The sequence below is a fragment of the Stegastes partitus genome, unplaced genomic scaffold (genome assembly GCF_000690725.1).
Source record: "Stegastes partitus isolate 25-593 unplaced genomic scaffold, Stegastes_partitus-1.0.2 Scaffold1011, whole genome shotgun sequence".
Taxonomy (NCBI): Eukaryota; Metazoa; Chordata; class Actinopteri; family Pomacentridae; genus Stegastes; species Stegastes partitus.
In genome coordinates, this window is record NW_007578742.1 from 1 (window position 1) to 24,464 (window position 24,464).

Sequence of the window (24,464 nt, forward strand, 5' to 3'; positions counted from 1 at the left end):
TTTGGTTATTTCTTAGATTTGTTGTCGGTCTACTGGGAAAATGTCTGTCTGCTGGGTTAAGAACACACAAACAGCTTTACTTTGTCAGTTTTGATGATGTTGAAGGTTGTGTTTGAATTTTTGTGCCTCGTAACGTCTCCTGAGTGATTACAATCGACTCCTGAGCCGGTTCACATCGGACCCTTTTAGAAAGTCTGAGGAGCTCAGCACAGATCTGGAAAAGGAAGTCGATGACTTGAACAAGTCGTAAGCCTTCGTTTTCTCTTTCCTCTAAATCTTCCTGAGATCTCTGACCCCCGAAGCAATAATCTTTGGAGCGAGATGGCTCACCTTGAGAACTGGTGTCCCTGAGGGTCAGGTGGGCAGATGGCCTCTGGGCCACAGAGGTCACGAACTTCGACCCCGAATTGTTGAAGGAGCGAGGCATGGTTCTGGCCTCTGAGGCAGGAAAGAAGTCACAGAATGTCAGAAATGAGGCTGGAGATGAAAGGAGTTGTTCTGCATGAGTGTCTGTGTGTGTGTGTGTGTGTGTGAAGGATGCTCACCAATGAAGGTTTGTTTGGAGATGATGTTCTCTGTCACCTGAAAGACAAAATGGAAACACATCGGTTAAGACAAATAACAACAAAGAACCCAATCAACATCCCTCCTGTCTGCTCACACAAGGAAAGAGCCGTGGATAATACGGCACAGTACTGCTAATGTTATGTGTGCTGAGCATTTGACAGCAGATAAACGCAGTCTAAACATTAGTTTGTCTTGTGGCAGAAGTAATGTGGTGTTCAGAGTCATGAGTCTAAAGTTGATTCTAAAGCAGCGACTGTTTTTTCTTCTATTTTATGACGAATAAAAAGCCAGGACTGGTTTTCTGGGTGTGCATTTATGTTGCAATGGACATAACTGTATTGTCTGTGTTCAATTTAAAGTCTTTATGACACCTTCTCAGCACTGATAACATAAAATATTCCTTTTAAACAAACAAAAAAGTCTCATATGCAATTCTGTGGATGTTGTTTACAGAGAGGACATAAATATTAAAAATTATGATATAAAATATAAAGTGATCAGCTGCTAAGATGGGCGATAGATGCATCACGTCACCTATTATTAGTTTTTATGTTATTATGTTATTTAATTTGGTTCATTGTCCTAAAAAAAGCCCCAAATCGTTCATGCTCGTACCAAATTTTAATTTATAGTGAATTTTTGTTTGACCTTCTTCTGGCTGCAAATGACATAAAATAAGTAACGAATGTTGGGAAAACATTGTGTTCGAGATGTTAGACTTGTTTTTTTCCCTCCATTTTCATTAAACATGCCATCTATAGAGTTATTTAGACCCTTTGTCAGTAATTAATGTCAAAGCTTTCATTTGCAACCACAGATGAGGAGCTGATCTGTATAATTACTGTACATATAGTATAATAACAGTCTTTCTGCATGTCCCACGGGGACTTTGTTCCACTCCTCTTTGAGACGATCTCCTGGTATTTCACGCTGACGTCTTTCTTGCCGTTCCTCTGGTTCTTAGTTCCCTCTACAAAAATTCCTGACAGGATTTATTTCTGTTCACCGTTGTCTTGTTGGAAGGTTCAAATCCACCCAAGGCCAAGTTTCCTGCAGACTGCCTGATGTTTTCCTCCAAAATCCTGAATGTGGTCCTGTTTTCTTACGATGCCACTAATTGCCGGCACATCGGCTTAAAAACACCCCCAGCGCATCACATTCCCATCATGCTTCACTGTCAGGTTGGTATTCTTAGGATTGAATGCTTCTTCTTTCTTTGAACAAAAATCCCATCTCTGTGTCCAAACCACTCCATAAGCAGAAACTTTCTTCTTGGTCCAGCTGAGCTTTTGTGCGTCTGTCTTGGAAAGATGAGCTCCTCCTCGGTCTACGTCCATGGAGACCAGCCTTGTTCAGCGTCTACGGTGTTTCTCCCCAGAACTGCTCACATTCATCAGGACTTTCCGAACGGTGCTGATCCTTTGGATTCTTCTTGCCGGTGCAGAGGTCGCTCCTGGCTTCCTACCAGCCCTTTGAGATTGTTCACAGCGTGGAACTCTTTGCTTTGTTGAGAACACTTTGCTTCACTGACTGTAGAACGACTGCATCAGCCCTTCTAAACAGTGCGTCAGAACGCCCCCGTGGTGGGTACAAACCATCGAAACATTTCGACCGTTTCAAGGGAAACTTCTTCAGTAAAAATAACGATTGGAACCCATCCATATGTATTAACATCCGTAACGTGATGTCTCACTTTCTTTTGTCACATGTTTATATGATTTGCAGCCATAGGAAACCTATTGTCAGATAAAAATCCACTATCAATCAAAATTCGGTATGAGCCGGAGTAAGTTTGGGCCAAATTGCACATCTGTCTCGCATATTGGTATTTTCTCGCTGAAGAGAGAAAATGTGCCACATCCTCTTCTCCTCCTTCCAGCATCACAGTACTAAACTATAAACTTCCTTCTCTCCCTGCAGACAGCTCATTTCTCCTGTCTGCCCTATCTCTGCTTTATTCCTCCTGCTCCTCCTCGTAATCACTCACTCCCGATGAGCGGCGCCCCGTTTCATCTTCCTCACTTCCAGATAGAGCCAAGGCACGGAAATATACCATTTGTTCGAACACACAGATGCATTTTATCACTCTCACACACGTAATTTTTCCGCCGATGCTTTCTGTGCTCGCTTTGACTCCTTGCTTTTGTCCGTCCCACTTAGTAAATCAAGCTTCAGCTGCCTTCGTTTCATAAATATTTATATACATACGAGTCTTTCCGTCCTTTCAGCTTCATACCATCTTAATCTCTTCTCGCTCCCCCTTCAGTCAGAATTACTTCGACGTCTTTCACCTTTTTTGTCAATTCTACGTCTACTTTTTTTCATTTTCTTCCCTTTTATTTTCTCCACATACTGTATGTCTTATAACCAAAAAGGTCACAGGTTTAATCACCTGTTACAAGTCATGTGGCCGGTCTTTAGTGCCCCTGAGCAAGGCACCGAGCCCCTGTTGCTATAAATCTCCAGATTAATTTGCTGAAATGCCACAAAGTCCTGAATATAATTAATTCCACCAGCGTTTTTTTAATGGTCACCCGGCTACATATGTGGTGTTGTTCTTGGCAGCGGGTCTGTTTCTCCTGCACCGAACACTCAACTCGACCTGCAAATTGGACGTGATCGCTGTGGGCTTTGGCGTGCGAGTGTGTGCGTGTGTCTCGGTGTGAACTGAGGCAGGGCGCCCCCCACTCGTGTATATCCTATATACTCTGAGGGGAACACAATACAGTAAAGTGCAGAGCGTCTACTCGGAGCTAAGTGTAGCGTGCCAGTCTCCGCATCACGTTCCTCAAGTCACTGAAAGCAGAAAATTGCCCGACACACACACACACACACACACACTTGAAGAGAAAGACAGAAAATTGCCAACAGATTTTCTGCCCTGCATGTGGCCACAGTCGAACCAAAAAAAAAGAAGAAGAAGTAAACACGAGGAATACGTGGGTTTTTCAGAAGCAGGAACCCACTGGAAGCTTTCAGACGTTCTTCAGGGGCGACTCCAGCACAGCATGTTTTCAATATACACATTTAGCATCGTGTGCTGTTTTTAATGCTCGCATGTTCACATGGGAAACTATTAGACGGCTAAAGAGTGAAATCAGCTGTGGCGGCTGCATGCATAATTTATGCTCTGCACAGAAGTGGAAGCTTTCTGAGAGCATCCTGAGAGATTTCTGACCAGCTGCATGTTGAGAGGTGAACACCAGTGTCATGTAGCGTTGCAGTCCATTTACAGTGTTTTCTGCCTCCCCGTTGGCATCTGGTTTGTATTTACAACCTAATGTATGACGTTAGATATGATAAATTTAGAGTAAATGGCGTCAAGGGTGCTCAAGATTAACCGCAAACATTATTTTAAAACCAAGAATGCAGCAGTGATGTTAGTTAAGACGTATAGTACACTTTTGAGAAATTAATTCCTGCAGGAGCTTTCCATGAGGACGAAGAAAAAGGTGCTGAAAGGGGGTAAATTGATTGCTGGTATCTTAAAGCATAAACACATCTGCATCCTTCTGAGTTACTCAACGCAACATATCCCGCAGGTGTGATCAGATCACAACAATTATAACAGTTAATATGCTGCATTTTCGGCCCTGCAGGTGGTTTCAGTGTGATAAATGTGCAGTAAAAAAGAGCTTACAAGATTATTTTTTTAAAGCTTCCTGCAGCTTGAAGCCATTAGTCTTCCCTTTAAATGAAAGGTCAGTCGCGGATAACATCATGGAATAATTTCAGGCAATAAGGGCTTCTAACAAACAACAGCAGCATGTGATGTACAGTGTAAACGTAAATGTGAGGCGTGCGTCTGCAAAAATGGGCTCAGCAGCACACTGAACTGTTGACAGAATATTTGGTGTACTAGTTGTGTAACGTGGCTAGAAATCAAATCTGAATCTCTATTTTTCTCCATTTTCTCTGACGCTGATTGTGCATGACTCTGTATGTATACATGACACCAAATATTAAATGACTGGTGGAAGGTGGATAATCAGAGAGGCAGTCGGAGGTAACTCAGAGGGTAACGCAGCAGCTTGTGTACCTATACGTAAAATATGAAAAGCATATGGAATTCTCAGATACATGCCAACTTTCACCCCAACTACAGTCCATCTGGAGGAGTCTGGAACCTGGAAAGATTTACTCGGACTTACTCGCGTGTCAGAGGTCGAGCCAGTTATTTGAGGCGTGCACCAATTAAATAGTTCCCCGCAGCTAGAATGACTGAAGAGTGCACTGATAGCACGCCCAGGCTGCATTTAGTGCTTCCAGGTGAGAGTCCGCTTCTGTTTTTGGAAAGACGTTCTCCATGTTTGCTGCTCCTCCTGTGATAGAGATGTTTGCCTCGGCGTTCTTTTATGGAGCACCCTGGGAGCCGTAGAAGTTTAAGGCTCCGTAGTTGGATGTCTTCTTAATGTCTTTTCATGTTAGATGTTTGCGTCTTCTCAACTGCCATACGTATGGGAATAATAGCTTAGCTTTTCTTTTTCCAAAGTTCCTCCCCTCTGAATCAGTCACACATGGCTCATTTATGTGCCTCCTTCACACATACATCATCCTCCACACTCAGGATTGCAAATTGGAATATTTTACTTGTGTGTTTATCAGTGATGTGAATTGAATGTAAAAGGAACAAGCACAAAAGGGTCTTAAGTCTTTCATCTAGGAGAACTAACATTTCTAAAGTGAGCAGCGTGCAGGATTTAGCTGCAGCAAAGGTTTCGTAATCGCCTCTGGGACGGCCCAGGTGTTTTTTTTTTCTTTTCGGGAAGTATTGTTAGTGAGCAAACATTAAAACTGCAATGACAAGAAAGCATCACCATTTGTGGACCCACTGAGGTGGAAATGTTGTTGAAGGTAAAACCCAGTGATGCCTAAGCTTGGTCTTGCAGGAATGTTTATTGCATCGGTCAAAAATAGAGAAAAGCTATGAGCTGAATAAATGATGAAACACTAAATAACACAGTTTTAGCACCCGGTGATGCTTTGATGAGCGTTGAGAGAGCGGTAAATCCCACACATGTGACCTTGCCACAGCGTTAATCATGTCTTGCCTAAAGTGGAGGAAAGACTTTTTGGAACTGTTGTTGCGCTGCGAGGAAGTAAGTCACGTTGAAGTGTTGACCCTAATGGGATTTTATCGGTTGTTCAGGTGGTGGTTTATTGTGAAAGACTACACTCCTGCCCTTGTTAAGGGCGCCACTTTCACTTCTAATAAATCAACACGTAGCCTCTGATGTGACAAAGTTCAACTTCGCTGCCTGCGTGACCTTTTGTTCATGTTAGCCACACCGACACCAGGACACTGTGCGTGCACGTATTTATGGGATTTAGAGCAGCCTGAAACAGCACAAGTCTGAAAAAGCCTTTCCAGCTGCAATAACAACAACAAATAAGCCCTGAACTCTCCTCTTTCACCCTGTTAGTAACAACAGACGGAGATAGAAATAGTCTGATTTCCTCACGTCATACTGTGTCTGGCCAAAAGCTAAAAAAAGAAGGCATTAGAGAGAAAAAATGAAAGATTACTATACAAGGGTAGAGAGAGCGTAAGTTGATATAGCGAGTAATCCTAAAAAATTCCCTTTTGGCAGGTTTTCTTCACCTCTATAACATGCCCCCTGCTGCAGCTTCTGTGTGGCCATGTCCCAAAGCACCGACGTCCCAACAGGTGGGTAACTGAGGCAATTTAAGAGTCTAATTTACCAACTAATTATCAAAACTAAAGCAGCAGGGGAGGAGATATTATGACTTCTAGCCCCTGGTGTGAGCCAAGCTAAAAGCAGCACTTATTTCTACACCTCAGACTGTGCAACTCAGCGGTGTCTTTCCTCTAACGCGACTGTCGGAGGCTGTAATTAGCTAAATGGATCCAATCTGAGTCCGTTAGCATGTTAACGTGTGCTAGTTACCACCAGGATGCGTTGTGGTTCTGTCCCCCGAAAACAGCGATCTATGAACGTCTCTAACGTATTGACGGTGTGACGTCTTTGCCAAACATTTCTATTTATCATTCTGCGTACACCATGTGTAAAATAAGGCTCTTAATCATGTAAGATTCAGGGATGAGGGTAATTAATCACTGATTCACCTGCTTAGTGTGCCGTAAGCGGACCATAAACATGCCTCACTTTACCAGAGATCAGGAAAAACAACCTTCTTTCTTGAAAACCTGCTGTCACAAAACACTGCAGAACAAACCTAACCCAAAAAAGCAGGCAGCGGTGGTGACTTCTCATGTGTATTATTATTAATTATTATTGGTTTAATGATGATCAGGGGAAAAGCGAATACTCCCAGAAGTTAAAGTGTAGCTTGCACATCGCTAAACTCCAAAAGAATGTTGTTGATTATGCAATAATTAAAATATTTAGCAGGTTGGTGACGTTAGTGTGCAACATAAATGCAAGTTCACTAGCAATCCATCCAAACAGTTGTCAAAACATTTCACTCAAAACCAAATGTCAGTCTGGTCTGAGGGTGGCAAAACTGAAAAAGCAAAATTCACGAGGATGCATTCTCCGGGGATCAGAAACGCTGAACAAAATTGCAAAATAATCCATCTAGTGAACCCAGCAGCTGCTTGAAATAAAGATTCATCATTTCTATCGATTAATTAATGGCTCAAGATTCACTATTGGTCTTACTTTGTGCTCCAGTTCATAATTAATAATATCCATAATTGATAATAGTGCAGGGTCCAGCCGTTATGTTGAAATAATACATTATTTAAGCCTTATAATTTATAATACTGCAGGGTCTCAGGTAGGTAAAGTCGTACTTTAAGTCCTTTTTGTACGGTTTAAATCCCTAATATGTGATTAATCTGGTAAAATCCCATCATGAAAAACACCTTTGTAACACCAACCATAATCTTTTTTTACTAAAAGCCACAATAGCTGTTGTGTCTAGTTATGTTATCCTAAATATCTTATCTTTTTTTGTTGCATGTTTGGAATCCTATTTAACTTTGTCTTTGAAAAGTGCTTTTCATAAAGGTTTCCAAACTTTAAAAAGTCAGTCTGCAAGTGTTCGACTTCGCCTTTTCCAGACATATGTTTTATAAAGTCCAAACATGCAGAACAAATGGGACAAAACTGTGGCACCAAAAATCACAAGTTAGTGGGAAAAGAGAGAAAACCAGAGAGCAAAAGATGATGCACAATTATGGGAAATGAGAGACGAGGAGGAATGAGGTTTAAAAAAAAAAAAAAAGTTGGGAAAACACAGAGGGGAGTCAGAGTGGACAAGTATGGAAAAAAAAAAAAGAACAGGAGAAGAAGTGAAAGAGAGGATTGAGAGAGGAAGAGAAGGAGAGTGAAAGAGGGACAAGTATGCACATGAAGGAGCGTTTCTTCTGCAGATTAGCGGTAGCTGCAACCCAATACTTTAATATGCTGCTCGACCCCGACAGGCCCGGACTGGCTGTGTGTGCTTCGGTGTGTGTCAGCAGTGTGTATCTGTTGCGCCACAGTGACAAACTCTTATCAGCCCTAATCTGGTCTAAGAGGCTGCTCATTCCTCACTGTCTGAGTCCAGTTTTGGTGTGCATGCAAACACGATTTCTGGGGAGTGGAGTGCAGAAAAGCTGCACAAGTGTACCAAAGATGGAGATGAAATACTTTGATGTTTGTGTGTCTTACGGCTAATGCTGCTTTACGGAGCTGGTTCAAAGGTTAATATGTGACTAAGATGTTGTTTAAAGGGAGATCGGTGCGCAGATTGGGAGATGTTTGTATTCGTGGCTTTGCTGGTCGTCTTAGAAAGTCAAAGGAAGCTGTTCTGTTTAAGGAATCCGTTATTCTAGGAAACCAGCTCCAGAGTGACAAGACCACAAATTAAAATTTCACGGTTGGAGGTTTTGATGGGTTCCTTGCATACTTGCCTTAATTTAAGCCAAACACTTCTGTGTCAACGTTGGGCCTACCTCTACGGCGTCCTGTTTTTCTTTTTCACAGTCTCTTTCCTCTCTTAAACCTCCCTTGAGCCACACCATGAGTGCATGCTTGACAGTCCAAATCTCCATGGAAAATCCAACCGCATAACTGACCACGTTCCCATCTGCGCCGACAGTTTGTTGTGCTTAATTAGGGAAACATTGTCGACTTTGGCATTGAGACGGTGTTGCAGCGAACCTGATTAGGACGTCGCTGGCCCATTAAATGGCCGCTATCACCACAAATCATTCCCGTACATACGGGCCAGCAGGGACTTTCTGCGGCTTCTACCGGGCCAGAGGAAGCGTTATCATCCACTGGGATCATCGGTTAACAGAAAATAACCCCCGTAACGAGTTTAAGTGGCTGCACAAAACGGAGCTTTGTGAGATGGGGTAAACAGAAAGGTTATGGCGGGGGTCTTTTGGGGCAATACTGATGCCGATGATTGGAAATCAAGAAAGCCAATATGTAATATTTTAACAGCATGTGATGGCAGAGAACCTGTCATTCTTAACTTCTTCACGAATAAAGGGGACGAACTGAATATGTAAAATAGAAATATGGTTGAAAATGATTAAATTAAGACGCTCTCCTCTGTTTATGTGGGATCGACTGAGATTGTTCAGTTTGTTTGCTGCAGTTATGTCGACTGCTGCTCTCTGTTTTCCCAATATGTCACGTTTATTGCCATCCTTATCCCTTTTCCAAACCTAAACAAGTAGTTCTGGTGCCTAAACTAAACACTGGCTGAAAACAAAATGATAATTTGGTTCAACAAAAGAAAATAATCTTGGTGTCTGGTGTTAATCTGGTGCCCAACAAGACTGCAAAGCGTGTTCATTGTAGGCCTGATTATTTTCATTAGTCTACACTTTTAATCCACCTTACAAACACCCTTTGCTCTGCGCTTGCAGCTCAAGCACACCAGCTCAGCTACGACTCCCCTCAAACGCTGTACAGCTGCTCTAGTCTACACAATATCAAGTTGTAACGTCGGAGTAATTCTGCCAGACATGTTTGAGCTGCGAACCAAGTCGGCGCTGACTGCTTGTTTCACTCATGTGTCCTCTGGCATATAAAATACACCACATGGACATGTTAACAAGGTAAAAATAATAAAAAAAAACCTTGATATTTGTTAAAGAAAGTCTTTTAAAACGAATCAGATGTACTTTGTCCAAATGTGATTGTATTCCATCTGGGCTGCATCAGAGGGTTATTGGATGTTGATGTGGTCTGGAGCCGTGTCAGGGTTGGACGGGCAGCAGTCGTTCTTTATGTTTGTTGTATAGAAGCCAGCACGGTGCATCAAGACGTTGGAGGCAAATGATTATTATGTGGCTTTATTCCATGTACTTTATCTTCCTGGACTTTTCGCCTTTTGCATTGAGTAGGGCGTGCTCTGTCAAACATTTACTCCATTTGTGAAATACAGTGCAGCCTTTCAGCACAGTGCAGCTATGAGCAATGAGCAGCAGACCGCTGGTTAAAATCAGCAGGTCAGGCTTTGTCCTGTCCAGTAAGACCTACACATGTACTTGGAAGAGCTGAATAAGAAATGAAATTACAATAATAATTGGTGCAGAGAACATTTTTCTGGAAGCTTTCCAAACATTCCAGCCACATCTCTTGAATGTTCCACAGGTCGTGTTGATAAAAACCGAACCATCGGCTGAGATGAAAACCTGAAATGTTCCTGACGACAGATTCAGTCATTTATGTTGAGCAGCCCTGACATGCACAGTTGGTGAAATGCTTAACATGTGAAATCCAAGCTGCATTTCATTACACTATGTGGCCATATGTGTGTTATGTAGTTAGCTGTGAGGGATGGCACCGGTCCCTGTATGCATTCAGTCATCTGACTGTGATTTACCCACTTTGTGACCCAGTAGGGGTTGTTCATTAGCGGTTTATCGCTGGAAAGCAGCGAGGAAAGGCTTTATGACAGGTAACGCACCAGTGGCCAACTCGATGCCAGTTGCTGATAGCTGACCTGTTTGCTGTGGGAGTTTCCTGCCAGACAAATGAGGAAGCGGTTGACTTTACACACATGAAAAACAACAACAAAAAAAAGGAGGAGATTGGTATCACCCTTTATGGCTTTACGAGTTTTAGTTTTGCCAGTCACATGAGAGACTCTGGGTTATTAGCTCGGTTGTCTTCCTCTCGGTGTCACAACCAAGAAGGCAAACAGGATAAAAGTGTTTATGCACAACAAACAGTGCTTTACTGAATTATGGGCTCCTGCTCTGTGTGTATTTACCTTCCTATACGATTGTATGTGTTTCTTCAGGTATTATTCTTTCTGGTTTCTCTGCGAGAGACAGAATGAAGTGCACAGCCGGAGTCAAGGAAGCAGTTTCTGCACTGCATTAATTCCTTGTCTTTCTCCTCCCTGTCTTTTGCTCCTTTTCTTTCTCTGTCTGCCATCCTTAATCTCTTTCACAACATGGCTTTCAGTCCTAAGGACACAAACAGCGTTAAAGTAGGCCAGAGGCGGGGTTGTTTTACAGCCTCGCTCGCCTGTTTCTTTGGCTCTCAGTGTTTTAAGTTTCATTTCACATGAGCAAATAGTAATATTAGTAGAAAAACCTGTATGTGTACTTCATGATAAAAACAAAGGCGTCTGAGACATGCAATGCTTTGACATTATCTGTGTTTAGAGGATCAGATATTTCAGGCATTTCTTTAAAATCCAATTCCTGATATAGTAAAAATCTAAAATACTCACATGTTCAAGATGGAATAATTTGCTTACAGCATCAATAAAAGTCATAATATGCGTTTTTGGACATAAATATGTCACTGTGACATCAGAACTGTGCCACGTAAACAGCTGTAGTCGCTGGTGCTGCTTCCTGGTCCCTCAGATTCTGTTCCCGGAAGTTAATTACTCATGATTGTGGTGGTGATGAAGCACAAAAACAAAGAGCATCCTCGCTGCTTGTCTCAGCAGTACTCTGAGCACGTAAACACAATAATTTCCCTCCACGATGTCCTCATATCTGCCATCACAATCACTTTTATTGTTTCCACAAGAACCCCGACCTTGTCAGTTGGTGCTCAAGACGGACGGTCATGATGGGAGTGATTTGTGAGACAAAACAAAACCATTCACACGCCTACAGTGCAGGAAATCTATTGCTGCACGTGAGTAAGTGGAAACGCCTGCATTTGCATCACATGTTGCTTCGGTGCAGAACTGACCTCGTATTAAATGCTAAATGTGGGCCACTTAATCACATAATTGGTTAATTGTGTGTGTTTCCACATGTTAGACAGGTTCTGATGTCACTTAAATTCAGTTTTATGTGTATTCTAAGCAGTCAATAATGGAATATGCTAAAGCTGGGTTTATGTTAAGTATTTCTTATGTGCCAAGACAGGTGAAGAGAATGAAACTGACCGTCTTGTTGCAATGCAAACTTCTGATTGGGCCTCGGATACTTATTGGACATGTACCACCCACCTAAACACTGCAACAGCTAAATAGTGTTTATATAAAAGGTAGGAAGTAGAGTAGAGTAGAATTTCTCCTTGTGAGATAAATAAAGGCATATCTTATCTTATCTTATCTTATCAAAACAAGCTCTTTGCTGTGTGCTATTGTGTATTTTCTGTAATATTACTGAGAAAAGCAAATGCCCTTTTATAAATATGTTTTACAGGAGAACAAATCTGTGGAGCTTGCAAGCTGGTGAGCGTCAAACTCGCACCATTGAGCCCGTCAACATGAGCACATTTATCAAATGTGGTGTGGTTTCAGACTTTTCTGCTTACAGTGTGATGACTTCACTGCTCTGACATGCTGCTTCTTTTATCTCACGACTATGTTTATGTCAAGTTTTTTCATTAGATTTTTCATGCTGGCAGCAGAGAAGTCTGTGGTCCAGAAAGTCAGTGCACATCTAGGGAATGCTATAAATAAAAAAAAAAAGATAAGACGGAGTCAAGGACACAGTGTGGTCAAGTGATAATATTAGACGTGAACACAACAGTTTGGAGCCGTTCTGTGGCCGGACGTGTATTTTAGGGACTTTATTTTCCCCCAAAAGAAAACTCAATAAAACCTATTCAACAAAAACATCCTTGATTGTGGCAACGAATCCATGACTTTATCACACGCCACCGAAATGTCACATTGAAACAAAGCTCGCAGTATGTTCTAAAATAGACTCTGCTGCGCCTCTTTATCCCAAAGACCTACCGCTGAGTTTTTGACCGAGGCTCGACGCCGAAGAGGGAAAGTCGTGATGTTTTAACGGTGTTTTGGTCTGTACATGCTTCATGTACAAATATGTAGAAGCTGGGGTCTTGCACAGTGTGTCCCAGAGGTTTTACATCCTTATACGGGCTTATGGGAGCAGTGCTGCCACCTTTAACCCCACGAAGAACATCAAGGACGCTGTGGAAGACCGCTACAAAGTGATAAAACCACGAATCAACTGTGATCTAACAGGACACTACAAACTAGTGTATGAAAACTTTAGACTGAAGTTTTTAACAGCATTTTTTTTTGTACCTTCTGCCATTTTGTTCTCTCTTGACTGTGTTTTCCTGCAATGGAAGCTTTCTGTTTGTCACCATCTCAGTTTCATCTGCTGTTTACCAAAGTTGAACGGATTCTTGCAAATTCACTGGTTGCATTGATTCCTGTTCATGTTTTCTCATTCCCACCGCTGCCAAATCATCCCAATAAGTGTAGTTCAGTGTTGTTTTCCCTGGCCAGGTGTGAGCTGAGTGTGCTGCAGCCTGCACATGTCTCTTAGTCATGCCCGGCTTCATCAAAAACATGAGAAGTCTTGTCTTCTCCTCTTCTCTGTTTTCGACTCGCTGCCCTTCCATCATCCCGGCTGCGTGTAATCCTCCACCCTCCTCGTTGTTGACTGTGTTCCCACATGGAAATGTTTTCCAAAAACCATCCGTCCCTCCTTTATTGGCTCGAACAAAGTATGTGGTCAGTAATACACAGCTGAGTCACTAATGGCATCGCAGTGTGCTGAGGAGGGCAGAATTGAGTTTTTAACAGAGTCTAGTTGGTGCAAACCATTTGTTTTTGGCAATTTTTTTAGAAGAGACATGTAGAATTAAGAGGTTTTGAAGAAATATCACAGTTCTAAGTTTAAATTTAGTTACTTTTATTGATGCAATGCTGTGTTAACGTTAAAAATCCAACAATTCTTTCTGTTTTTTTACAGACAACATGCCTCTCAAACCTGCCTCCAGGTTTGGTGTTCAGAGGATTAGATTACAGCGAAGAAGTAAAGAAACTTCCGGCTTGCTTCATGTCACATGGCCACATAGCAAACGGGCATGTAAGACTGAACATTTTTATCTTTTAGCTAAACGATGCACATAAATCCACACAAGATTCTAGTTTGACAATATTAGTGAGTGAGATAAAGGTCAAAGGGTCGGAGTTAATATGAAGACTTTAGGGAAAGCAATAAATCTTCCAGCAGGCTGAATTATGGTGCCTGGCTTCTGTTGGTACATTAACTTCCCTCTAATAATTGGTACTGTTCTGTGCTGCAATGTCCCATTTAGTTTCAAGCAGGAGTGAATGCAGTAGCGGTTAAAACCCAACAGGTACTGTAGGAATGCTGGCCGTTAGCTTTATTGTATTAGTCTTAAAATACCCTAAGAATGTCTCTCTCTATATAACATTATACATGTGAATATGTATTTCGTCTGAGGAAACAATTCTGCTTTGGGGAAATTCCCGAAAGATCGTCTGAGTCTGGTATTTAGCGTTTAATGCATGTGTCGTGACAGCACAGAGGCTTCTTGTCTTCTGTTTTAAATTGCCAAAGAAATTTAACAAACTTGAGGAAGTCGTTGGGATGTAAAGACGGAGTTAGGGGAGGATTTTTCGAGGGGTTGCTGGACGGGAACTTGGCCTGAGGGATGAATGGAGAGAGAGGGAGGGTGGTCGACGCCAGACACAGAGGCCTTTTGTGTTTGTCTATCAGCTGGAAATCACTAACAACACTGCGGCCCACCACTCCACCCCGAGTGTGCGCGCGAGTGTATAAACAGCATGTCACTGACTGACATTTGCTTTTCAATAGCCAACTGTAGCGCAGCATAAGATAAGGAAGTGCTGCTCAGACGCCGGCTTGTTTCGTTGGCATGAAGCGAGCCTCAGTGTCCCGTGTTGCTGCGGTTACGTCACGCTGCCCTCCATCTCTTCATTGTTATCTGAAGGTGATATAATATTCATTGATGGGTTTGGTTTTTTTTAGATATATCCTCTTCCTCTGTGCCATAAAGCTCCTTTGTTCTCCAGAAACGATCAAATGACTTCAGTGAGACACCTTTACGACTTCTTCCTTCACAGATAATGTATGCATACCTGCAAACTCAGCTGCCATTTTTAGTTTCAGGTCGTTCATGTAAGCTGTGTAGCTCCAAAGAGACAGCTAAAAAGAATTTGAGGGTTATGAAAAGTGGCCCTTCTTGTAGAGTATTGTGAGGAAAAACCCTGCTAGAATAAACTCCGCGTGTGTGCATTTACTCATTACATTAAGACATGGTTATTTAAAAAAAAACAAAAAGCAACTGTATTGGTAGAGGGAAAAGATAACTGAATGAAATGTAATTGTGGAATTAGAAAAGCCACATTTATGATTAAGGCGTCCCGCAAAGAGGATCCTCTTTAAACTAATAAATTGCAAATAAATTATTAAATGAAATTAACTGAAGCTGGTTGAGCTCTGTAATTGAGTTCATTAAAAAAAAAAAAACAAGCCTTTTCTTGTTCTGTTCTAACCTCAAGATGCTCTGAAAGGCTTCATTTGTGGATTCAAATCACAAACATTTACTTACAGGGCAGAATGTGTGTATTCTTGAGCAACACATTCAATGTCCCGCTGCTGGAAATGCTCAATATGGCACCAAATTAATGCCTTACACCCCTCATCCACTGCGTTTTTATTATCCAAAACATACTGAGAAGCATTTCCGAGTGGCGTAGAGTTGGTCAACGTTGATTTAAAGTAGGCTGATGGCTTTTTAAAACACTGTGGCAGAATTTTCCACAGCCGTAGTCGAGTGTTACAGAGTTCACCCCAATTCACCGAAGATGGAATAATTGCTGGTGTTAGTCTAAACACACAATAGCGGCAGCCTTATCCCTAAAGTGCACCGTGTTGGTCTCCTCGTGTCATCAGTCGTTGACCTCGAGGAACAGGACGGGCTTGATTCCTGCTGATCCGACGGTCATCGGCGTGTGGACTGACACAGAAAGCCGTGGGCGTCGACATGTAGGTCATTCGTCATCATTACTTTTACGTGCAGCAGGCACACTTAACCCACAAAACGAGGCACGGCGTTGACCCACTGCCGGGCGCTCATCAGTTAAACGCCAAAGAACAAGCGCTGACTAATTTCCACGACGGCTCTGACTGATGCTGGTTCTTTTGAAGGCCCTTCAACTCTGAGACTGAAACAATCCTTTAAATAAATTTGCCGACATCAAAGTCTCGCCCAGCAGAACACAAACCAGTTCTAAAGTGTTCATGCTTTGTGATTAATCGTGAGTCATGTGTCTCTCTGACTTGTATCAGAGCTTTGTGAATTCATAACGTACTGTTCATTGTTACACGGTTTTGGGGTTATATCAGTCCTTAATGTGTAGATGGTTCTTTGAGCTCTCCTCCTGTAACAGAAGAACCACTTCCGCGCTGATTTTAAACGGTGCGCTTGAGGAAACACAAAGTTCTTTCATTTGACAGATGTGACGAGCGGAGGCACGGATGAAAGGAACAGTGATTCTGTTGTGTTATTCATCAATAAAATTAAATGAATTACAGTGTGGCACAAACTAAATGCTCCTCTTCAGAGTGCGTGATTCAGCCCCAGCGCATGGTGTGCTGCTGCTTTTTGAAGGCTGGAGCTGAAGCCTGCAGCGTGTCTGCCCACACCCTGACCAGTGATGTCAAACAGATGTTTTGCATTGGTCGTCAAAAGCCAAATATTTGCAGTGACATCACCGCTTTGAGACGGAGCAGATTTACAGATAGGGCACCAACAATACATATACAAAGAGAGACCAGTGAAGCTTTGTTTCTTTACAGAGACGGATCTTTGATTAGAAATAACACGCTGGAGCCGGACGGGTCAACAGGCACGAAGACCAATGAAGCGTTTCTGCCTGGTTCCCCTTTACTTCATATTACTGCTGAATTATTATTATAACTCAAACTTAATTTAAAAGGAATAAGAAATCTGTCTTTCTTGAAGCAATACTCTGTGAAGCTATCTTGTGACTCAGCCCTTTGCTCGTCGAGGGATCTTTCTCAGTTTACTCCTGAAGGTCAGCGTGGTGCCAAAGCCCAACAAGATGAAGTTTAAATTCATCTCTAAAAGCTCTTTTCTTTCCCTGAAGCAGCTTGTCAGTGTTCACAAAGCTGACGGCAGCAATGTTCTTCTTCTCTGATGACAGTTTTAGTCGCTGATCTGGGGCTTTCCATCTTCATGTGACCTTCAACAGCAGACGGCACCTGGCGTGGTAGACGTTCAGATTGTCTCTAAAATGTTTGCCGGTGATGAAAACGATGATGAGCAAGATCACGTGACAGTCATACGTCATAGATAGAAGTTGTGGGGAGATTGTTTTGCGGTTTCCATGGCCAAGAATGATACTCGGTTATTTCTATTTTTATACTGAATGACTAGGAGTCGACTGATGTGTTTATTCAGGGCGATGAAATTACTTTGTGTTGCATATGTTAAATATCTTTTTAACATTTATCCTAAAGTGTTGATCGGCGATTACTCATGTGGTGTAAGCAGGACATTGTGATTACAGACGGAGTGAGGTGGCTGCATCAGAGCCAACGTAATGCATTTTTAAAGGAATTTAACTTAGAAAAATCCTGAATATCGACTCTAGTAATAATACTGAGTGTTGCTCAGGTGTGGCTCGACTTTCGGCATTCTAGCTCTTGTCTAACTGTGACCTCTCCAAAGCAAAATCCCTCTTCTTTGATCTGCTGAAGGTGGACAAGAGCCGAGGAGCCGGTTTTGACCCCTTTGACCCAAACCAAAGGAAGGAACAATAGTCGCAGCTCACACAAAAGAGCTGCAGTTCAGCCATTTTCACACGGTCAGCTATCAGAACGAGGAGGAACATTTGTCAGAATAAACCAAAAATGTATCAGCTGGATAAAAAGTTACTGGACTGGCAGTGAAGGAGAAGCTACGCCTCGGCTGAGGACATTTGAGCGAGCCCTTATGCGAATTCCTGCGGCGTCTTGCGTTAACCCCGGCCCTGTCCCACGTTATCCATCACCGGAGCTGGAATCTGAGCGCCGATGTACTAGCAATTTGTCTCAGCAGGTGCAGATGTTCCAGTGCCGTCTCTCAAACTGAGAACAGCTGGGAAGGAAAGTTACACCGACCTCCAGTGTGGCTTCAATACCTGAGCTTAGTCACACGCATGCCATCGCAAAGCCATCGATCCTCCCGCCCTGCTTCTTTTCCGGCCATTTGCCTTGTGACTTTGCTTGTCTCACTGTAAATCTTTGGTGCGACAACACCAGCATGCAGGACAGTGCGATACGTCAGAGGGAGCAGATCGCATGTGCTCGCTGACTGTCCTGCACAAACATACCAGCAGAAGATGAAAGGCCCGAGGAGCCGAATTCTTCTGCTGACAGACCGTCAAAACTAAAACGGCATGAAAGTAAAACACAGCTTTACTCACTTACCTTTCCCCTGGTACTTTGTCTTTCATTTCACTCGTTTAAGACCCATAGTGGCTGTTTTGTTTTATCCTATTGACCTTGAAACAGTTAAACTTCCCATTACTGGTGTCTATTTTAGAAGTCAGCGGATTCAGGTCACACATGCTATTTTTATATGGGGAGCTACAGAATTTCGTATAGATTAAAATAAATTAGCAGGCTAATTGTTCACCGTGACAAATTCAATACACCTCTGGCAGGTTTCAAGTGTCTACAGGTTCATTTTTCTGCCACCTTAAAATAAACTGGAGCCAAAAGCTACCACAGTGAACTTCATTTAAAGGTCCCTTATGGGGCTTTAGTCTCATCCAAGAACACTTTAACACACTCTGAAACTACTTTATTTGACTTTTAGACTTGTATCTGGATTTTGGCAACACTTTTCTTGCACGTGGTGACGCTTAACTCAACCAAGAGGACTTTTTTTTGCCTCCCTCCCCGTCGTTTTCAGAGAATGTGCTGATTAAAACCTCACTGTGTGTGATTTTATTTATTGGTGGTCTTCATCGCTCCAATTCTTCATCTGTTTGCTCCCATCTTTTGGCGACAGATCGCCCATCTGCTTGATGACTTTTTATCTTGAGCTGAAGATCCTCTTAGCGCAAATTTTCTCTTTTCGTCTCCCTCAACAAGTGTCCTCGCTGGGCTAAGGTGGAGGACCACAAAGAGGTGATTCCATGTCGACTTAAAGACTTATAATAGATGCAGTGAGTTTCAGAGGCTAAAGCAGAGGGCTGCATCAGGCCACACTTCCTCCCTCCCATCACTTTCATTTACTGCTAGAAAGCTTTTGCACACGAGAGCCAACAAAACCCAACCCAGACAGAACCTTCAGCCCGCGCCAGCGCCGTAAAATACATGGACGGGCCGCGGCGAGTTGTTGTCAACTTGAGTAACGTCACGCTCGCTTCACCTGTCTGTCCGTGTCACCGCTCTTTTCGGTTCTGCTTCATCTGTTTCCAGCGCAGCGCCGGCGGTCACTCCTGGTCTGTTTGTAAGTCGGCTCGCAGAATCAAAGGGACGGACTCACATGCACTGACATGCACAAACATGTCTACATGGACGGACCGGCTGCCAAAAATCATAAAACGGTCAAGCTCCGATTACAACACACTGATTTCAGTTGCTGCCGAGGACGTCATTTCTCTACTACATGGCAAATAGTTTGCTGCTATTTTTGTGTTCAAATTCTTCTATATTGCACCCTTAAGAGTCTTTTATTAGTCAGTAAACGATTCATCTTTCCATGCCAGTCACTTTTTATTATTTGTTAATTAATAAAAGCAATGTCACCCTTTTTGAAGTTGTCATAATTTCTATTTCCGATCTGAAGAGTGTCGCATTGGAAAAATAATCAGACCGTGACAAACAAAGTGTCGAGTTCGTTTCAAAATTTCCTGAAATTAACGGCCTTGTTGATGGATGGTACATAAGCTAAAACATGCAACGCCGCCGTCAGTGTGGTCTGTAATTAATTCTATTATCAGCTTAGCGTTGTGCTGTCTTTCTTCCTCTTTTCGTTTCATCTCCCTTCTTGTCGTCCTTTACGTCTGTTTCCCATTTCCACTCTTTTCCCTTCATATCTTTCATCTCCTTTTTTTTTTCTTTCTTTTTTTAATTTGTTCCTGCCCTGCTGGGTTTGTTAATAGCTTCTTTCCTTCTGCTTTCCTCCTTTTTTTCCCCCTTTCGTACACTATTGCTATTATTTTTCCCTTCTGTTGGTCTCTGACATCTTTCATGAAGCTCTCAATAGGCGCTGCAGTTAATCAGTTCATGTCATCACCACTGTCTTCATCACCAGCTTTCTCTGCCACATCTTTTAAGTCTGCATCCAGACCGCGTACTTTGAGTGTATCAGTGAACCGAATCCGGGTGTGTTTTGAACTTGAACTTGCAGCAGAGCAAAAAGACAAAGAGACGGCGTTTGGGAGGTTGTGCGAGTGAATTCCCAAAATGAACAGTGAAGGGTTTAACAGGGATGTATGGCCTTATTTTAACCTCGAACAACTTTGTTGCATGATCACAGCAGTCAGACGAGCTTAGCTTTTCCAGCCTAATTAGAGTAAATAAAGTGATTCAACATGTTGCCAAAGAGCACCGGATCACATGGCTTGAAGTGACTGAGCTGCAGTAAGGAGCCGTGATGAGCCCTTCCCTCCTGACACCTGTTAGCTGTTAACAGACACCAACAAGTGGCTGCGGTCGGACCTGACCTATATTTGTCATCGGGAACGGTGCTTGTAGTTAACGGGACCGCTGGCTTTTATGACCTTTAATTCTATCTTCTGTGTGCATCATTAAAAAGGCAGGTGAACTTCTGGGCACTGGGAAAAAAAATCAGGGGAGTTTAATGAGATAAATGATGCCAGTGTCATGTGCTTATACTGAACATAAAGCTGGGACCATAACACTACTGGAACAACAACAAAAAGTGCAGTAATTGAGTTTTACAGATGGTGAAACTTTGGAATTTGCTAAGCTAGCAGGTTTCCCCTGCTCCCAGTCCTGATGCTAAGCTAACGTGATTTGATGCAAAGATATGAGATCGTCCTTCGTCATATGGCAGCATGACTCCCTCAGTTTAAGCGAGACAGCAGCCAATCCAGTGACTGTATGAGTTAATCAAGCTCAGCAGATCAGTATTTAAGCATTGAAGACTGTCGTTTAGATGAATACGGAAGCGCTACCGTAGGGTGAGAATCCAGGCAGTTAGCTCGTTTTTTGGACCATTTAATGTTGTAATTTCAGAGCAAATTACTCCAGATGAGGTTTCAGTTTGAGAAAGAACTGCTTTGGAAAAGTGTTTGCTATGTTGGATATTTAAACATCGTAAAACGGGTGTGGTTCAAACTGCGTATTTGCTAACCAGGCTCAATATGTATGTCTGTAGTATATAAAACACTCTGGTTTAAAATCTGGCCCTCCAATCTTTTTACTGATGCATTTTATAAGAAAAGAGACGGCGCCTGTTTGGTCTGGCAGCTCAGTCTGACCACCACCTTGGCGTTTTGATTCCTTTATTGAAAACCTAAATCTAGTTTGGAAAGCTGCGAGAGGATACAGCGCTTTGAGGGATCATTAACACAGGACAGGTTTCCGACAGCAAACAATGCAACCACAGTGTTGTGCCGCCTGTCACCGAGCCGGTGCAATAAGTGCTTTTTCTTCAACTTCCTTTTTCTCAAGCGACAGAGAATAAACCGCGGAGCGCTGACAAGCAAGCTAATGGGAGCTGCATGTGACTGCATGTGTGAATGTTTGCAAGAGAGCAATGGCATGTAAATTTGTTTAGATGTTTCTCACCAGCCAGCGCCAGCGTTTTCTGTGACACCCACTTAAACTGGAGAAAAACTAGACATTCCTGTTCCCGTCCACTGAGGACCACGGGGGCATGGCACCCTCCGATTGTATCGTACAAGTAGAGCAGAGAGAGGCAGCGGGGTGAAGAGGTGAGAGGTAGAAAGAAGCAGACTTGGAGAGAATGTAAGCCGCAAAGAGAGACAGATTTAACGGGGGAAAAAAAGGGGGAAAGAGTGGGTTAAACCAAGACAGACAGTGGTTTATGTGTGTGGAGGCTGAAGATAAACTGCTGCGAGCGTCCAGACATTCAGTCTAAGTGGGAAAAGTCCTCTTGGCGATGTCTGCGAGGAGATGACTGATGTCGGTGGAGCTGCTCGGTGGGCTGACTGTGTGTTTGCGTGGATGTGTGTGTGTGTGTGTGTGTGTGTGTGTGTGAGAGAGCGACGGGGAATTCTTGAAGCAGCTTCCTGGAGTCATTGGGATTTTCATGCTGATTCGACGTGTGCGCTTAGACGAGTCTGACCTTCATGTGTGTCAGCAGTAATGTGTGCATGAGTAACAGTGATGTGACTGACTTGTTTATCAGTGTGTGTTTCTAGTCGTGTGTGAGCATTTTAGTGAGACTTCCGTGTCTGGACCCTTGAGCTCCAAGCATCATCGTCAGTAAACTCTTGTCGCCATGCAAATCAGAGATTGTAAAATCATGAAGTGGCCACAGGTATTTACGAGGCTGTTGAAACAGAGTGTGTGATGGATATCATGTGATCAATTGACAATAAAAAAAAAGCTTGAAGATTTGATAATAAAGTTTTGGCACGATTCAACAGGGTGAATTTTTGCACTTGTGTTGCTGAGTTTGCAGCAGCGCCACTTCCTCGACATCTGCCCACACAGTTGTGAACTTGTGAGTCCAAATGAATACGTACTGAGAGCAGTTTGGGGTTCGGTGATGATTGGTGGCTTTTCATCTGCACTGCAGTCACAGTCAAAGTAAATAAACACGGCACTTTTTCTGCTTCTGTAAACAAGACTGAAACAAAACTCAGAATTTCAGACATTTTGAATCCAGAAAAGGAGCCATGTGGTGCCTACGGTTCTGTAATTTGCAATTTAATTTGAATAGCTTCCACATGGCACGCCCCCGACCTGCGTGGGCCTCAGTGCAAAACAACGATTTACGTCGGCCAAGCGACCACGATGACATGTCCATGTAATCTGCAGCTCGGTGCCAGAACATGAGGCTTTCTTTCTTTCTTTTTTTCCTCTTATTCACTCACATCTTTATGGGAAAGCTGAAGACCAAACAGGAGAAACTCGGTAGCAGATTTATTTACTGACCAACAAAATCCATCTACCGCCACCTCTGGAGCTCAATACGTTATCGACTAGTAATTTAAATCCGTACAAGATCCAAACCTTTAATGCACGACGCTGGGATTCTCAGCAACGGAGCAAACGAATGTTATTCACACATTGTCAGACTATTGCTTTAGGGACGCTGTACATTTGTTCCTTCACCCAATGCATTGTGCAGGTGTTTCCTGGTTGAAACTTGGGATGGGAGTTTATCCGATAAAGAAAGCGAGTAAATGCGTTGTGCACAGCTCAACAGAAAATGAAATCTGGCAGTAAGGTTACTCACTGTATTAAAATAGCAGCTGCATCTTCCTCACACACGGGGTGGCGGCGCTGAAATGTTATTTGGAGAGTGAAGTGATGTAAAGCCTGTTTGAACTTTGGTATCGGTTCCAGTAACACTTGACTCGTAACCTCCCCTGTGTGATTTAGTGCTGCCCGTAAGTGGGCACCTTGTTTTATAGGCGCTGCGTTTGACTGAAGTCTGGCACAAGCACATTCAGACATCGCTCTACAGATTAAGGTGAAGCAGGTTCGATCCAAACACTTGGCAAGCAAACACGTGTGCACCCACACAGCCAGGTGTATTTGCAAATCTGCCTTTGTGCTGGCATGTGTCTGAAAAACACCCAGAGGCACAAAAACACTGTCGAACACAGACTGACGACACACACAAGTCAGAGCATATGAATACGGGCTGTTATTAACACCCGCAGTGACAAAGTGAACGAGGAATTAGCTGTGTTTGTGTATAATTGTCAACCAAATTTGAAGCAGACTTTTATAATCCCACAACCTAAAAAATAAAAAAGCTAATTAGGCTTGTTTCCATAAACCGACTTCATGCAGAGGAGTCTTTCGAAACTGTTTTCAATTGGGAAAGCTGTTATTCTTTCAAGTTTGCTGGTATTGCCCGTTATTAATGCCGTCCAGAGACGAAAGAAGTTATTCGAAAAAGGTGTTTCCATCGATTTCCTCAAAAACTCTTCTTAAAAACATCAAACAAAAGACTTCAAAAGGCACATAGAAATACAAAACATGGCTGTTGTTGGCCGCTTGGATCCAAAAAGTCTTATTAATACTGTATGTACATGTTCCTGTAGCACCACCACTGGCTACCTCTCTGCAGATTTAAAGGAAATGAGCAAAACGTACAGATTCATACGACAAATGAGGTGTCTAACTTGAAGCTCTCTTGTTTCCAATCATTCATGACGGTTCTCCTGCACTCCGTCCATCATGTTTTACAATATTTTTCCAAGAGATTTTTTATGATTACTCACTGTCTGCGTTTTAAGGCTACACTTGAGACTGTAAATTACACGACTGGGTCAGTGAAAAAAGCCAGAACATGACACTGAAAGAGAAACCCTTCGTCTTTGTGTTGTAATTATTAACTGCATGGGCTGTTTTTACGAGTGAAAAGCCACCAACGTATTCCAATTAAATCATTTCATCCAAAAGCTTGATGATGGTTTAATTGAAATAATCTGAGTTCAGTCATTCAGAAACCTAAATCTTGTCCCTCAGCTGTTTTATTGGTGAACTGAGA

General features: G+C 42.7%; 1 protein-coding gene across 1 annotated transcript in view; it reads right to left on the reverse strand.

Moving 5' to 3' along the window:
* Nucleotides 1-151: 151 nt before the first annotated feature.
* Nucleotides 152-24,464, reverse strand: part of LOC103367072 (uncharacterized) — a gene marked incomplete at its 3' end in the record, with an annotated part of 52,512 nt that continues 28,199 nt past the window's right edge. The window contains exons 3-4 of the mRNA XM_008294987.1: nt 546-582; nt 152-438 (exon numbers count right to left, since the gene is read on the reverse strand). Coding sequence (XP_008293209.1) covers nt 152-438; nt 546-582 — 324 coding nt within the window. The remainder of the gene's footprint in view (nt 439-545; nt 583-24,464) is intronic.